This window comes from Mus pahari, chromosome 7 (genome assembly GCF_900095145.1).
Source record: "Mus pahari chromosome 7, PAHARI_EIJ_v1.1, whole genome shotgun sequence".
In the NCBI taxonomy this organism is placed as follows: Eukaryota; Metazoa; Chordata; class Mammalia; order Rodentia; family Muridae; genus Mus; species Mus pahari.
This window is the reverse complement of record NC_034596.1, coordinates 29,502,395-29,519,571: the sequence shown is the minus strand read 5'-3', so window position 1 is coordinate 29,519,571 and position 17,177 is coordinate 29,502,395. Positions and strand designations below refer to the sequence as shown.

At 40.1% G+C, this 17,177-nt stretch overlaps 1 protein-coding gene across 1 annotated transcript in view; it reads right to left on the bottom strand.

Moving 5' to 3' along the window:
* The window catches only part of Sh3yl1 (SH3 and SYLF domain containing 1), a 38,857-nt gene extending 21,706 nt beyond the window's left edge, over positions 1–17,151 (bottom strand). Inside the window, exons 1-4 of the mRNA XM_021202122.1 lie at positions 16,598–17,151; positions 5,263–5,373; positions 2,211–2,324; positions 164–228 (exon numbers count right to left, since the gene is read on the bottom strand). Of these exons, the coding sequence (XP_021057781.1) occupies positions 164–228; positions 2,211–2,324; positions 5,263–5,373; position 16,598 (291 nt within the window). The 5' untranslated portion in view covers positions 16,599–17,151. The remainder of the gene's footprint in view (positions 1–163; positions 229–2,210; positions 2,325–5,262; positions 5,374–16,597) is intronic.
* Positions 17,152–17,177: the final 26 nt, after the last annotated feature.

Sequence of the window (17,177 nt, the reverse complement as noted above, 5' to 3'; positions counted from 1 at the left end):
GGAGAGGAGAGGAGAGGAGAGGAGAGGAGAGGAGAGGAAGCTGGAGGGGAACGATCTGACTGGTGTAAGAGGCAAAATAAGGGCACTCTGGAGCCTCCGTCCCACCATGCTGAGCCTGGGCCACCTTTAGGGATTGTGACAACGGTGTAGACAGCCCACTTACCTCTATTCCTATTTCAAATCCTCCACCAAGCCCAGCTATCCCAATGGCAGAAGGAGCAGACCATTCTGACAAAAACAAAACAAAACAAAACAAAAAAACCAAGAACATTTGAATATACAAAGTTTGTCATATGAATATTAAGTAAAAGAAAATTTATTTTTTAAAGACTCATGAATCTTATACTTTAAAATTGTTTCAAAGTTAAATGTTTTTTAAAAGATTCTAAGTATTCACCAAGAATATCACACTCACAAACTCATGTAACTCACGCTTTCCCTAATGGCCCACATAAACCTAAACTATGATTTCATTATCCACTTAGCATTTACAACAGTAAGAATTTTATCTATCAATATTTTTAAAGCTTAACTGCCCACGTGGGGTCACAATGGTGTCAGACATAAGAGATCAAGATTCAAGAGTGTTTCAGTGACTCCCGGGGGCAGCAACTCTACATTGTTGCTGTCATAAATTGTTTTGTCACCTCTTGTGCAAAAGAAGTTTCCTTGATATTTGTAATCTAAGTATGATATTTTTATTTGGAGTTTTAAAACTGATGTGCACTTACTTTTTCTGGATAGAAACAAATGAAGAAAAACGACTTTTAGCTTGGTGTTGAGAGTGTGTCTCTAAATGATGCTTCTACGCTGACCTCCCTTTGCTGGGGACTCACCCCAGGGAAGCATTACTGTGGATACTTCTGGAACTAACCTGCTGGCCTCGGAAGAGCTTGGATTACAGAATCAGTGCCCAGTAATCCCGAAGCCGCTTTTCAGTCCTGTGCCTGGCAATGCCCACCTTACCGGCCTGTTCGCTGGGATCAGAAACTCCCCTTGCCCTTTTTGGGGCAGCCTTTCTGTTAGTTTCAGCAGGTGGATTGCTGTTTTTTTTTTTTTTTCTGGAAGGTGGGGGAAGGAAACTCAGCCTTTGAAAACAACAGGAAAATGCAGTGTGGTGGAGAGCAGGGATGGAGAGGTTGGTAGAAACAGCCTCTTAGGTTTCAGCAGCAAGTGTCTGTTGTGGATAGCATGGATCTGCAGAGCCCCCGGCAGGGCCCAGCCCACCACTGTGTTTGCTGTCACTGCTGAGACCTCTGCCCTTGAGCATCTGGGCAGTAGTTCATAGAAAGAGCTTCATATTTTCTAACTTTAAAGATTTAGGATTTTAATTGAATTGATTGAAATGAACTGAAAGGATTACAAGGAGAGGGTTTTTATTAAAGGGCCTATAGAAGGAAAGTGACAGTACAGCATTGGAGTTAGGCTGTACCCTAATACCAAACGCAACCCTGAACTATGAAAAGCAGATACCAACTGTGGGAAGATAAACTTGCTGGCTCGGGGGACACCTGCAGGAAATGACAAATCCAATCTAGGGATAAAGGACGTGTTTATCAACATCTGTGCTTATGACCTGAAGGTATAAATGATACTGTTAAACTAGTTATTGACAGCACAAGGTGCCTCCTTACATGAAGAACAGCACAGGTCAAATTGAAAAGACACTTTAGTTGGTTCTGATATGTGACTATGTTTTAAATACTAGTATAAGGCTCTTAAGATTCATAGCAAAGATAGCAAATGCATTTTGAATTTGTCTCATAAAGATCAAATTACAGTTTTTAGTCCAAAAAAATGTTACAATGCTCTCAACATGATTCTGCTGGGAGGAGGCAGGAGGAGGCAGGAGGAGGCAGGAGGAGACAGGAGGCCTTCAAATGTCTTACAGAGAAACCAAGATGGCATTCATGCACAGAGGAAACGTGCTTTTCCATGGATCTGAGAAGTAAGAACTCATATTTAATAAATGTGTGTAGTATTCAAGAAAGAATTCTAATGGAAGGCCTACAAAATGTAATAGAACAGTCAGATACACCTTGAGTAATAATAACCTAGTAATAATCTAAGGCCAGCCCTCCTGCTTTTCCTGATACATACTACATGTTTTAGAAGAAGCACATGTGGCATTCGCACTGGTCATACGACCTATGAGACCAAGACAGATGAAGAACACAGAAGATGTAAGGTCTCTTCGAGTATCAACTTACTTCCATCCGGAAGACGTGCCAGTACAATCCCACTGCCTCCCCTGGCTGTGACCAGAAACCCGGCTTTAATCACAGACAAAACTGCAAGACCTTTTGCTTTTGCAATCACGTGGGCTGCAAACAAACAAAATAGCAATGACTAAAAGACAGCTTGTGACAGAGCTTTGATTTCAAAGATACATAGCTAAATTCATTACTTATTACTATGAAAATTAAGTGATTTGCTATTTCAAAGGTTTTTTAAAAACTCATAATCTGAACTACCATTTTATACCGAAATTCTAATTTTATGTATAAAACTAATTTATTCATATTTCAGAGTGCATGACATAAAATGAGATTTTAAGTGAATGTGTCCACTAAAGGTACAACCTCACGACAATGTGAATTTGCTTACATAATAGCTTATTTTTTAAACTTATCTTTCAGCCTTTCAAAGATATCACTGGAAGGCAGTTTAAGCCCTGGTGTGGTAGTACACTCCTTCAATTCTAGTACTTGGAAGGTAGAAGCAGGAGGATATTTGAGAATTCCAGGCTAGCCTGGTCTACATAGTGAATTCCAAGCTAGCCTAGGCTAGTGGAGCCCTGTCTCCAAAACAAAGCAAAATAACCAACCAACCAATCAAACCCACACATACACACAAAAGGTTTATAAATTCCTCTACACAGTGTGAAATTTCTTATTCTACAATAAAAGACTCCTGCAAACCATGTAAATCAAGTCCCCAGAGCATAGCCAGGTCAGCACACACATAACTTATGGAACCTTCCTCTGTGGGAGGTAGAGGACAAGGGTCCCTCCAGTGCACCAGAAATTGAGGACACCTCTCCTTTTAAGATTTGCCTTTGGTTTTATTTTATGTGTATGTGTGAGTGCATGCATGTTATGCATGTGGATCACATATCTGAGGAGGTCAGAAGAGTGCTGGTGCCCCTAACACTGGAGTTAGGTGGGGGTAAGCGACCATGTGGCTCCTGAGCACCAACCTGGGTCCTCTGTAAAAACAGCCAGTGCTCTTAGCTGCTGGGTCAGCTCTCTAGCCAAACACCTTGCTTTTGTGTTTTAAGATGCTGCACATATGTTGTAATGGATTGAAAATTATAACATTATACAATCAAGCATATTTATTATTTATTTATTTTAGTGCCACATGTTGGTACCATGTCCTATACATGTCATTCTGTCATCAGTGCTTCTAATGTTACTAATGCCTCAATCTGAAGACATTACCCATAACAGCATGCTTTTGAAAGTGAGCATTCTTCACATGTCAACTCCCACTTTTGTATACATTATCCACCCAGATTCAGAGTCAATAAAACACTAGTGATTCCTAAATAAGCTGCATTAGTCTCTTCATTTGTAACACAGACCATGCTTGGGAAGGTTTACTTTCTAAATTAAGTTTCTGCCTCAGCCTTTAGCACCAGGTGGTGGCAACAGAGCTGCTTCCCACCTTCGCTGCAGCATGCTGTTACTCAAAGTTCAGATTCTCCTCTGGATTCATCCTCAAGCTTACAAGCACTGCTTCTGAAATGAGTGTGCGTGTGCAGTTCACTGGAGACCGTGTGGGAAGTGCAAATGCACGTTCCTGAGCAGACCACATCAAAGCTTCCGGGGCTGCTCAGAAGCGGGGTCAGAGCCTACCCTAAACAGCAATGTTCTCTCTAGATGGAGGGGACTGCTGAGGTGACGTAACTATAACTTCTGTTAACAGTAACTGTAACAATGTTCTATCAGTCTTTTCTATCTCTATTATGTAGTTTCAAGACATCTGCTTAGGAAAAGACATTGAGTGTTTCTTGACTAAAGGACAGTCACACACTTTAATTAGGAGAATTTTACAGCACTGTCCAATACAAATATTTTTTGGCATAAAGTGAGCATTCCCTGAAACATTCTTGGAAATAACTGGATGCTGGTTATACTAACCAACTGGCAATGATTCCCAAGATTCACCTCTGGGTCAGTTTGCAAGTGGTCAGTCTGACGACTCGAAAGTCATACGAGGAACATATTAGAACAAGTATTTCTCTATTGCTCTGAGTGTAATTCAGTATAGTAGAATGGGATTCAGGACTGGAATTTTGATAAGCAAGGAGATACTAATACAAAACTGTATTGGCAATTACTGACCAGTGTCATCTTAAAAAAAATCATAGAAATTGAGTATTTTCTATAGAAAGAAAAAAAATCACAAATTAAAATTTATCTGTTAACACTCATGTTTGACTCTGATACTAAAAATTCTTGCTTTTTAAAGATCATATTACATATTCACTCTGTTAAATTGCAAGGGAAGAATTTGGTTTGATGAGCTTCATTAGCCTATGTGTGAACACAGGATTAAAGCCACAGCGTCAGCACTTGTTATGTATCATTTCAGAAGCTACAGATCTGTATTGTTGACGAAAGCTTTGGGTGTAAAAGAACAGTGTCATTTAGAAGACCAGAAAGCCAGGTATGGTGTTCATCAGAATTAAGGTACCAAATTCTCTTTGGTGCCTTTTGCTTACATGAAGTATGTTACTTGTAAATACCATTTCCTTATTTATTTATTTATTTATTTATTTATTTTTAGAAACACCATGAAGTGCTTGAGAAAGCTTATATCATAAAAATTTATCCGAGAGATTAGCTAGAAAGTTTTGAAAAAATCTGTTTGCAAATTCCCGGAAAATTGATTTAAAAAGAACAGAGTTTAAAAAGCTAAGTGGAGCAGGGACTGCTGGTGCTTCTAAGTGGAGGAGAGCAAAGGGAAGGGTGATTGCTCTGCCGATTGGCTGGAGGGCTGCCTCTGAGGTCCTCTGCTGATTGGCTGGAGGGCTGCCTGCCAAGTGCTGCCCCCTGAGGTCCTCTGCTGATTGGCTGGAGGGCTGCCTCTGAGGTCCTCTGCTGATTGGCTGGAGGCCTGCCCGCCAAGTGCTTCCCCTCTGAGGTCTGAGACTAGGGTAGTCTAAGTGTTACATGTCTCCATAAGGCACCCATTCAGAAACACTAAGCTATGCAGAAAGCAGCATAGAAAAGAAACACGCAGAAATATACCTACCAGGAATGATCTTATCAGGTCCATTTCTAGAAGTTATTTCTGTGAATTCTCTTAATATTTTGGCAGCCTTCTTTGCTTCTGATTTCAGATTAGAAGGTATGGGGTTATTCACTGAAAGAGTAAAAAACATACTGTAGTGGGGAAAAAGAATCTAGTTTCAGAATATATTTTCACTTTTCTCTCATGCAATTAGGCATTTAAAGTCAAACTCCACCAAGGGAACGGCTTCTGGCTCTCACTGATATGTCTGTGTCCTCAAGCTGTGAAATCTTGCAGATAGCTAACACTAAACACTCAAACTCTCACAAATTATGAAAATATGTGATCATGAATGCCTAGGCAAAAGCTGGCTGGCCTTCTCTCCTCATTAAGTATATTCTCCTCATAATCAAATTATTTCAGTGTCAATAAAAATTTGATTTTGAGGATTAACAAAAGATGTACTTTATAATTGCTTTTAGTAGACATAATATTTGATACAGTTGGCTTTTCTCATTAGAAATTTTGGAAATGTCTGGCTGTCACAAGTAAAATTCTGGGATGCTCAGAAACTAAGTTAATAGGCCCAGTAATATATGTTAGCTCTTACATAACATTTTTTTATTAAGGCATATTTTTATTAGATATTTTCTTCATTTACATTTCAAATGCTATCTCCAAAGCCTCCTATACCATCCCCCCACTCTGTTCCCCAACCCACCCACTCCCACTTCCTGGCCCTGGCATTCCCCTGTACTGGGGCATATGATCTTCACAAGACTAAGGGCCTCTCCTCTTATTGATGGCCAACTAGGCCATCCTCTGCTACATATGCAACTAGAGACACAGCTCTGGGGGTACTGGTTAGTTCATATTGTTGTTCCTCCTATAGGGTTGCAGACCCCTTTAGCTCCTTGGGTACTTTCTGTAGCTCCTTCATTAGGGGCCCTTTGTTCCATCCAATCCATGACTGTGAGCATCCACTTCTGTATTTAACAAAATACCCATGGAAGGAGTTATAGAGACAAAGTTCGGAGCTGAGACGGAAGGAAAGACCATCCAGAAACTGCCCCACCTGGGGATCCATCCCATATACAACCACCNAACCCAGACACTATTGCATATGCCAGAAAGATTTTGATGACAGGACCCTGACATAGCTGTCTCTTGTGAGGCTAGGCCAATGCCTGGCAAATACAGAAGTGGATGCTTACATAACATTTTACATTCCCAGTATAAACGTGTTGCATTGTTAGAATACATGCAACTCTTGAACTCCACAGCATGCTGGAGAAGGGGGACCATTCTCCTGTCTTGGAATGAGCAAACATAAGCCTAGGTGAGTTCAGCAGCTGTAGGCCTCATCTGATTGTCTGTGGTCAAGTGTTTTAGGTGGAAACTGCTGATGACATCCATGCCAACACCTCGCCTGGTAACCTGACATCGGGAATGGTAGTAGTATGGGGGAAACCTTTAATTTTTCAAAGTCTAGAGATATCTAAGAGCACAGTACAGATGCATATTGGCAGCTGGTAAGCTTGAAATATGTAATTTATTTTAGAAGTAGAAACTGAAATAGAGTCATGGCAGAGTCTTGTTTGTTTTCCTTAGAAGCTAACAGTTTGGTTCTTTGTAGCCCAACACAAGATCATTAGTAAGAATAAAGTTATGGGAAGGTCTATCAATGGCACTTTTGGGGGAAGGGGTGCATTTCCAGTTTGCAAAAGCAAAATGAAGTATATATGTTGTATATGGTATTCTTTTTCAACCAGTATCCTCACAGTATGTATGGTAATGTGCATTTTTACTACAGAATATTTAAATACTGGTTCTCAAATTTACCTGTGTAGCTGATGCTGTTTGTACAAGAGTCCCATCTCCTTTAAACAATTCTGGTTTGCCTAGCCCATCTGCAGCATCAGTAAGATTTGTTATTCTAGATCAGTTTTATCTGTTTGAATTTCATGTGAGAGAAAAAGAGTTTTACCTTTCCCAACTTCCTCCATACATAATAAAATAAGTGAGGTCATCGATGTTGGCAGAGATCAGAAGCCCATCTATTTCTCTGCTTATGTATGTGGACACAGTATAGTCTTCTATCTACTTTTTTAATAAACAGGCTGTTTCCAGTCTGGAGCTATCCCAAACCAAACTTCTATAAATATTCCCATCATGGTCACCTATGCACAAATGTTTTATTTCTTTTTGATAAACATCAATAACAGAAATTGCTAGTTCATAATAGCTCATAATAATAAGTGTATGGTTGATTATGTTTCCAAAGAGTCATCTTAAGTGGTGTTTTATTCTTCTACTAGCAATTCTTTGGGAGCTGGAGAGATGACTCAGCGGATAAGAGCACTGACTGCTCTTCTAGAGGTCCTGAGTTCAATTCCCAGCAACCACATGGTGGCTCACAACCATCTGTAATGGGATCCAATGCACTCGTCTGGTGTGTGTCTGAAGACAGCTACAGTTTACTCATATAAATAAAAATAAATACACCTTAAAGGAAAAAAAGAAATTCCTGAAACAGTGATGCCACATCTTCAACACCTGCATGGTATAGGCAGTCTGTTAAATGTTACTTGAGTAGCACTTCAATGTAGACCTCTCACATTCCTGGCAAAGTCACGAACTTTCCTTTGCTTATTTCTATTTCTTCCTCACCCCCACTTTATTGAAAATAGAGTCTTTACCCACATAATATATCCTGATTACAGTTTCCCCTTACTCTTCCCTTCTCCATCCCTCCTCACTCCTCTCCCATCCAGATCCACCTCTTTCTGTCTCTTGGAAAAAAATAGGTTTCTAGTCAATAATAATAAAGTATAACAAAATAAAAGATAAAACACTCACATAGGCCCTGGCGAAAACAAACAAACAGAAGGGAAAGAACACAAGAGAAGACATAAAAATCAGAGATCCACTCAACCATATTCTCAGGAATCCCATAACATCACTAAACTGGAAGCTGTTATATATACACAGAGGGCCCAGCGCAGATCCATGCAGGTCCTATGCATGCTGCCCCAGTCTCTGTGAGTTCGTGTGTGCTTTGAGCATGTTGTTTAAAGGGTTTCATTTTCTTGGTGTCCGCCATCCCCTCCAGCTCTAAAAGGCTTTCCACGTCCTCTTCCTTGGGTTTCGCCAATCCCTGAGAACAGTGGTTTGATGGAGACATCCCATTTGGGACTGAGTGTTCCAAGGACTCTCAATATCCGCATAATGTCTGACTGTAGGACTCTGTATTTGCTCCCACACACTGCAGGAGGAATTTTCTCTGATGGCTGAGCAAGGCACTGATCCTTGAGTATAGCAGAATGTCATGTCTACTTTCTAGTTTCTCGTTCTTGGTCACAAAAGCACTGCCAGGTATGAGTTCTATCTTGTGGAGTGGGCCTTAAGTCAAATCAGATTTTTTTGGTCATTCCCACAAGCTTTATGCCACCAATACCCTAGCATACCTTGAAGGTAGGACACCATTGTAGGTAAGAGTTCGTGGCTGGCTTTGTGCTAGCTTCATTTGGGAAGTTGTCTTAGTCAGGGTTTCTATTCCTGTACAAACATCATGACCAAGAAGCAAGTTGGGGAGGAAAGGGTTTATTCGGCTTACATTTCCATACTGCTGTTCATCACCAAAGGATACAGGACTGGAACTCAAGCAGGTCAGAAAGCAGGAGTTGATGCAGAAGCCATTGGAAGGATGTTCTTTACTGGCTTGCTTCCCCTGGCTTGCTCAGCCTGCTGTCTTATAGAATCCAAGACTACCAGCCCAGAAATGGCACCACCCACAAGGGGCCTTTCCCACTTGATCACTAATTGAGAAAATACCTTGCAGCTGGATCTCATGTAGGCATTTCCTCAACTAAAGCTCCTTTCTCTGTGATAACTCCAGCTGTGTCAAGTTGACACAAAACTAGCCAGTACAGAAGTACAGAATACCTTCCTGTACCAAAGATACTAGAACATAGAAGCAAAAGCTCTATGTAGGTACTATTCCTGTTCAATGAACTATCCCATCTTCAATGAACTGCATAAGTATTGTCTTCAACAATGGGACCTTGCTGTCAGTTTGTGAAGAGCAAACTATTATCTTGGCAACAGCTTGGGATTCTCATGGACTTCTTTGGCCAACAACTCAATTACATGGTAACTGAATCTTAGTACTGGAAATGTCATTTGGTGATAAGAGATGGCCAGACGTGATTCTGTTTCACCCATTATTAGTAGAATGCATTTAGATGACCTTCATATAGGTATATATTTTAGGAAGCTTCTACTGTATTAGGTTTCCATACTACCCTTCAAGTGGCTCCTAACTTTAACTGTATTTTCCCATACTGCCTACTCAACCTGATCCTGTTAGCCCTGTCTCCATCAATAACTATGTATTTTACTCCATTTCTAATGATATCTATCTGCACCCTCAAGACCCTTATTTTATACCTACCCTTTGTGCTTCTACAGATTGTAGCTTGCTTATCAATGATGTAATAACTAACATCTACAGATGAGAGACTGTCTTTCTGGGTCTGGGATAACTCAGATGATCTTTTTCTAGTTCCATCAATTTAGCTGCTAATTTCATGTCATAGTGGCTATGCAAGTTTGTACTGTCACCAGCAGTGAATGAGTGCTCCTAATACTCTACACAGTCACCAGCATCAACTGTCATGTGTTTTCAATGATCTTAGCCATTCTGGTGGGTTAAAGATGAAATCTCAAAGTAGTTTTGATTTGCATTTCCCTGATGGCTAAGAATACTGAACATTTCTTTAACCTGTTTTTCAGCCATTTGAGTTTTCTCTATTGAGAATTCTGTTTTAGATCTGTACTCCATTTTTGTATTATTTGTTTTCTTGATATTTAGTTTTTTGAGTTCTTTATACATTTTGGATATTAGTCCTCTATAGGATGTAGAGTTGGTGAAAGCAAAATCCCCAATCTGTAGGCTACCACTTTATGCAAATTACAGTGTTCTTTGCTGTATGAAGGTGTCTCAGTTTCATGAGGTCCCATTTACTAATTATTAATATTAGGGCCTGTGGGAAGGGTATTCTGTTCAGAAAATCATTTCCCGTGCCAATGAGATAAAGGCTATTGTGAAAGGTGTTGCTTTACTGATTTCTTTCTCAGTCTGATTGTCAGCTGTATATAGAAGGGTTGCTGATTTTTGTGAGTTAATTTGCTATCCAGCGACTTTGCTGAAAGTGTTCATCAACTGTAGGAATGTCCTAGTAAATAAAGATCCTTTGACGTCTTGCTTTCCAATCTGTATCCCCTTGATCTCCATCAGTTAGTTCTTTTATAGTTCTAGCTAAGACCTCAAATACTACACTGAATAGGTATGTAGAGAGTGGGAAATCTTGTCTTGTACCTGAATTTCTCTCCATTTAAATTGATGTTGGCTATGGGCTTACTGTAAACTCCCTTTATTACACTGACATACATTCATTATACCCCTAAATCTCTTCAGGACTTTTATCATGAAGGATGTTGAATTTATCAGAGCCCTTTTTGCACCCAACAAGAAGATTATGTGGTTTTTTTTTCTTTCAGTTTGTGAAATTACATTTGAAATGGTCAATTAAATTATCAGTTTATGCATGATGAACCATCCCTGCATCTCTGGGATGAAGTCTACTTGATCATGGTTGATGCATGCTTTGAAGTGTTTTTTGGATTTGTTTTGCAAATATTTTACTGAGAATTTTTACATCTATTTTATATGAAAAATTGGTATGTAATTCTTTTTGTTTGGTATTTAGATGGTTTGGGTAACTGTGAACTTTTAAGATGAACTGGCCAGGGCTGGAGAGATGGCTCAGCGGTTAAGAGCACTGACTGCTCTTCCGAAGGTCCTGAGTTCAAATCCCAGCAACCACATGGTGGCTCACTACCATCCCTAATGAGATCTGACGCCCTCTTCTGGTGTGACTGAAAACAGCTACAGTGTATTTACATATAATAAATAAATAAATCTTTAAAAAAAAAAAAAGATGAACTGGCCAATGTTCCTTCTCTTTCTATTTTGTAGAATAATTTGAGAAGTATTGGGATTAATCCGTCTTTGAATGTCTGGTAGAATTCTGTACTAAAACAAGGCCCTGGGCTTTTTGTTTGTTTAGGTACTTTTTGTTTTTGCTTTGGTTTGCTTGTTTTGTTTGGGACACTTATAATGTCAACTTCTATTAATATCACTGTGGGTTATAGGTTTGTTTAAATTGCTTATATGATCATGATTTAACTTTGGTAAGTGGTATGTATCAAAAATTTTATCAATTTTTTTTTTTTTTAGGTTTTCCAACCCAGTGAAGTACAGGTTTTTGTTTGTTTTTGTTTTTGTTTTAAAGTGTGTCCTTATGACATTCTGAATTTCCTTGGTTCCTTTTATGTCCCACTTTTCATTTCTAATTTTGTTAATATGGATATTCATTCTCCACTCTTTAGTTAATTTAAATAAGGGTTGCAATCTTATTGATTTTCTCAAAGAACAAACTCTTCACTTCATTGATTCTTTGTATTGTCCTTTTTGTTTCCATTTTTTTATTTCACCCTGAATTTGATTATTTTTCTGTTTATTCCCTTTGGGTGTGATTTCTTCCTTTTGTTCTAGAGTTTTTGGGGTTGTGTTAAGCTGTTAGTATGAGATTGCTCCAATTATTTCATGTAGGCACTTAGTGCTATGAACTTTCCTCTTAAAACAGCCTTGTGTTCTATGAATTTAGGTATGTTATATATTCGTTTTCACTCAATTCTACAAAGTGATTTCTGTCTTGACCCACTTTTCAGTCAGTTTCCATGAGTTGGCAAACTTTCATTTCTCTGGTGGTCTGATAGGATACAGGGTGTTATTTAAATTTTCTTGTATCCTTTGAGACTTACTTTGTATCTAAGAATATGGTCAATTTTAGATAGTCTGATGTGGTACTGAGAAGGAATATTCTTTTGTGTTTGGGTGAAATGTTCTGTAAAGATCTGTTAGGTCCATTTGTTTATAAATTCCATTAGCTCCAGTATTTTGGTCTAGTTTTTGAGTGGACAACCTCTCTGTTGGCAAGATTGAAGTCTCCCACAATCAGTGTGTGAAGGTCAATATGTGATTTAAGGTATACTAGTGTTTCTTTTGTCTACACCAGCTTACTTCTTAGCAATTTGGTTCTTAGCTTTTGGAATAATTCTTTCCATCCTTTTACCCGGAGGTGATGCCTATCCTTGATATTAAGGTGTGTTTCTTGGATGCAGCAGAGGAATGGCTCCTGTCTTAGCATCCATTCCGTTAGTTTATATCTTTTTATAGGGGAATGAGAGATATCGATAACCAGAGATCATTGATTTTGATTATTTTGTGTGGGCTCCCCTCTTTTGACCTGTTCTGCAATTATTTATTTCTTCTGATTTTTTTGAGTGTAGTTAGCCTCTTTAGGTTAGAGTTTTCCATCTAGAACCTTCTGTGGGGTTGAACTTGTAGATAAATAGAGCTTAATTTTTTTTTTTAAATCATGGAATATAAATGATTTATGGTGACTGAAAGTTTTGCTAGGTATAGTAGTCTGGGCTGGCAGCTGAGATCTCTTTGAGTCTATAGCACATCTGTCCATGCCCTTCTGGCTTTTAGAGTTTCCATTGAGAATTCAGGTATAATTCTAATAGGTCTGCCTTTATATGTTACCTTGTCATTTTCCTTTGTAGCTTATAATATTCTCTTTATGTTTTGTACATTTAGTGTTTTGATTATTATATACTGAGGGGACTTTCTTTTCTGGGTCAATCTAGTTAGTGTCCTGTTTGCTTCTTGTACCTTGATAGGTATCACCTTCCTTAGGCCAGGGGAATTTTCTTCTATTATTTTGCTAACAATATTTTCTGTGTCTTTGACTTGGATTTCTTCTCCTCCTCTATTCCTAATATTCTTATATTTGGAATTTCTATGTGTGTCCCATATTTCCTGGAATTTCTTTACAGATGTTTTTTTAGATTAACATTTTCTTTGACTGACTGGTGTATCCATTCATTCTATTGTATCTTCAATGCCTGAGATTCTCTTTTTTATCTCTTGCATTCTGTTGGTGATGCTTACCTCTATTGTTTCTATAAAAATGTGCACTGTCTTGTTTTGTAAATTATCCTTACATATTATGGATATCTTTCAAGTATAAATATGTTTTTTGCATATATGCACATGCATACATATTTTGAATATTTTTCAAAATGATTCAACTAACCCTTTAATCAAGTGTTTTCTTAAATCAAGGATTATCCCTTCTTATAATATATTTTAAGATTTTTCTCCCCCATTTTGGTTTACAAATTCCAGATCTAGTTCATTTGATTTTATTTTTCCAAATGTGTCACTGAGGGTTTGGCCCTTGTCTCTCAGCCCATACCACCCTTTGCTTCTTTCTGAATTTTGGTTATTGTTTCTTCAAGTTCTCTTCCCTCAAAGTGTTATGCCTTCAGCTTCAACTAACCTGTGTTCTCCCTTTTCCATGTCTGTCCTGGTGACATTCACGCTATCTTTTAAGTCCTAGAACACTTTGGACATCCCCATCTGCAGCCAAATCCACTTACTTATCATCTGACTATTTGGTGACACACCAAAGGAAAGACAGGCAAAAATCCCCAAGTGTCCCCAGGGTTCAGCTTAGCATATTCACTTATATAGGAATTTCAATCAAGTTTTCTTGTTACCAGTTTCCCACTTGAAATGATGTTCTTCCAGAGATCCTGCACCTTGGAGACTTGCACTGGACCAACTTCTACCTTGGACTTGCTAAACTCTGTGTACCTCTAGCAACTCTTCAAATTTGGTTAATATGCTAATTCGTTTCAGCTTTCAACTTGACATAACCTAGAATCACGTGGGAAGACAGTTTTAAAGAAGAATTATCTTGATCAGCTAGTGATATGGGCATGTCTGTAGAGAACTGTCTTGACTTAGTCATTAAGTCAAGGGGTCCCTGAACAGTAAGAGAGAAGAAAGCGACTGAAAAACAAGGAAGCAAGATTTCACGCATGTGTGTCACCCTGCTTTTTTTGTTTTTGTTTGTTTGTTTCAAGACAGGGTTTCTCTGTGTAGCCCTGGCTGTCCTAGAATTCACTCTGTAGGCCAGGCTGGCCTCACATTCAGAAATCCACCTGCCTCTGCCTCCCAAATACTGGGATTAAAGGCGTGTGCTACCACTGCCCGGTGTCACCCTGCCCTTGACTACAGATGTGATATAACAAGGTGACTTCTCCCCTATAATGGATTGGAGCCTGGAATTGTAAGATGAAATGAGAATTTTCTCCCCTAAGATCAAAATCAACACCCCCCCTTTCTATTAGAGTACTGGATCATAAATTAATGCCACCAACAATCAACTCTCAAAACCATTAAACATTTTAAACAAACAAAACCAAACATTAACAGAAATATAAAAAGGGCACACTTGGGAAAAGTGCATCTAGAAATGGCTTTCTAAATTTTCATTCTGTATTAATCCCTGTCTTCAAATTTTAATTTCCATGGGTTAATTTTCTAATTTGATAAAAAATTCCATTAGAAATCAAAGAAATAAGAACACAACTAAATTTATACTGTTTTTAGAATACTTGATAAAACCTTACCACCCCTGCCCGCCCCGCCTCTGCCAAAAGGTTAAGTCTCTCAAGAGGCTCTGAGATGCTGCCTTTCTTGAGAAGCACACTGTCAAACAGCGCTGTTTAACACTGCTGTTCTGCCTTTGTTTCTAGATCGCTGTAGTCTTTCTGTGGCTTGAGCTTTGACTACTTACTCTGTCTTAGGGAGACCAAGTTTGTCAGATCCATAAATCTCAGTTCATGTTCCTAACTAGACCATTAACCTCCTTAAGGAAAATTTATAACCTAATTACCCATGTGAACCCCACTGTTTCCCCCCTTCTCCCCAAAGCTTTGGATGGGGGACAAAGAACTGGAAGCAAAGGGCAGACAAATCTTGGCTTTGTACCTGCTTCCCAGAGAAATTCAGGGAAATGTTGGGTTAGGACAAGATCACAGATGCATGCTTTGTGGGTGTCACTTAAAGGGGGGGGGCGGAGTGAATGTAATGGTAGGGTCCTGTCACACCACCTGCAAATGAGTGAACAGACAAGGACTCTTCATAGTCACAATGTATCAATTTAAAAAAAAGAGTAAATGTAACCAGAGTTTTAAAAATATTTTTGAAAGGTTAAAAAAAGAGAAAAGGTAATATTGACTTATTTCACAGATACTGAACACACTGAGCCAATAACCAATTCTCCTTAGTTAAGATGCAACAAACAGGATGAATGTTATCGCTTAGTCTATTTTAACCTCCAACATAGCAATTTGCAAACAACCAGATGCTATTATGGTATTTCAATAACAGGCCACAGAGCAGAATAAAACAGCACTTTTAACCCAGCCGTGTTATTCTCTAAACTTTGTGTACAAGTGAACTAAGTTAGTAATTGAAACATTTCCTCATATTTCAAGGAAAATACCTGGGCCAGCAAGAATACAGAACCTGTTCACTTGGTAAACAAAAAACAGGGCAAGGCTTCTTCCCCAGGGCAGGGCATTCCTCCAGATGGAGGTGGTTCCTTCAAGTCTTTCTTCCCTGGTCTGCCTTGGCAGGGCAGTGGTAACATCTGTTGAAAAGAAGCCGGCACATTTTGCCAGGGGAGAAACCTGCTTCCTATTGTTACCTATTCCTATTGTTCAGAGCACTAAACACACACACACACACACACACACACACACACACACACACCACAAAACAAAAACATACAGGCACTATATCCCAGAGATGCAGCAATCAAACCCTCCACACCACCCCTCTTTGTAAAGTACTGCAGAACCAAAGACGCTGTGTTAGACCTGACACCTCTACCTCTGGAAGCCCCAAATGCATGTGAGCCCCTCCCCTGGGGACTATCACTTCCCAGAGATCACATTCCCACAAAGGCCCTACACAAACCCCAGCTCTGCACCCGCTTCATCTGTGTCAAGTACACAGGATGCCAATTCTCAAAACAATTTGAAACCAGAAGATTGGTAAAACATCAGATATTAGAAAAAAATAAAATGAAAGTCAGTCTTCAAAACTGGAAATGCAGGAGAAATTTTTTTCTGCATTGAACTGGACCGACTGTGGTTAACAATCAACCAAAATCTTTAACCAGGAGTGTAGAAAACTAATCTTGAGTTCTGAGGATTTGCACAAAGGATCCGTGCAGTATGATCTTGGTGGATGCGCCCAGACAAACCCAGGGACTTGACTGTTTTCTCTCCTCTTTCACAACGCCCATCGCAAGAGGAAGAGTTGCCTCGGTGCCGACACGCCCCAGCCGCTCAGACCCTTACTCACTGGTGCCCGCCGCTCCTCTCCGTGCCCGAGCTCCTCACTCCAGTCCAGGAAGAGGAAAGCGCTCTCCTTGGTCCGCCTCCCCGACGGGACCCGCCCAGCGGGCGCACACCTGACCCAGGTGAGGGAATAGGTGTATGCCCTGTTTCTGCCAATGCGATCACTGGTCCTGTACCCTCGCTCAGAACATAGCTCAACTGCGTCCACTCCCCTCATTCCTTTGGAGCCTTGTAAATCACCCCCTCTTCTTAATCGGGGAAACCCACTGCTAAGTACGGTGGCGCGGCCTGGGGTCGGTGGTCCAACCGGGTAACTTAGCTTGGATGGGCGGGTAGCTCCGATCGGAGCTAGGAGGCTCTGCAAGCCGCTCTCCTTGAGCTCATTGGCTGCCCTGGCACATCCTAATCCGCCCTGCTCAACACCGTGCCACCCAAGCTGCTCTGGGGGGGTCGCCCCGCGTTCACCCCACCCTCACTCTTTAGACGTGCGACCCGGGGTCAGGGCTCGGAGGGAACACTAGCCAGGGTGGCCAACCCCAACTCCTCAGCCCCGCCCTCCGGGCGACTTCTGGCCCCGCCCCTGG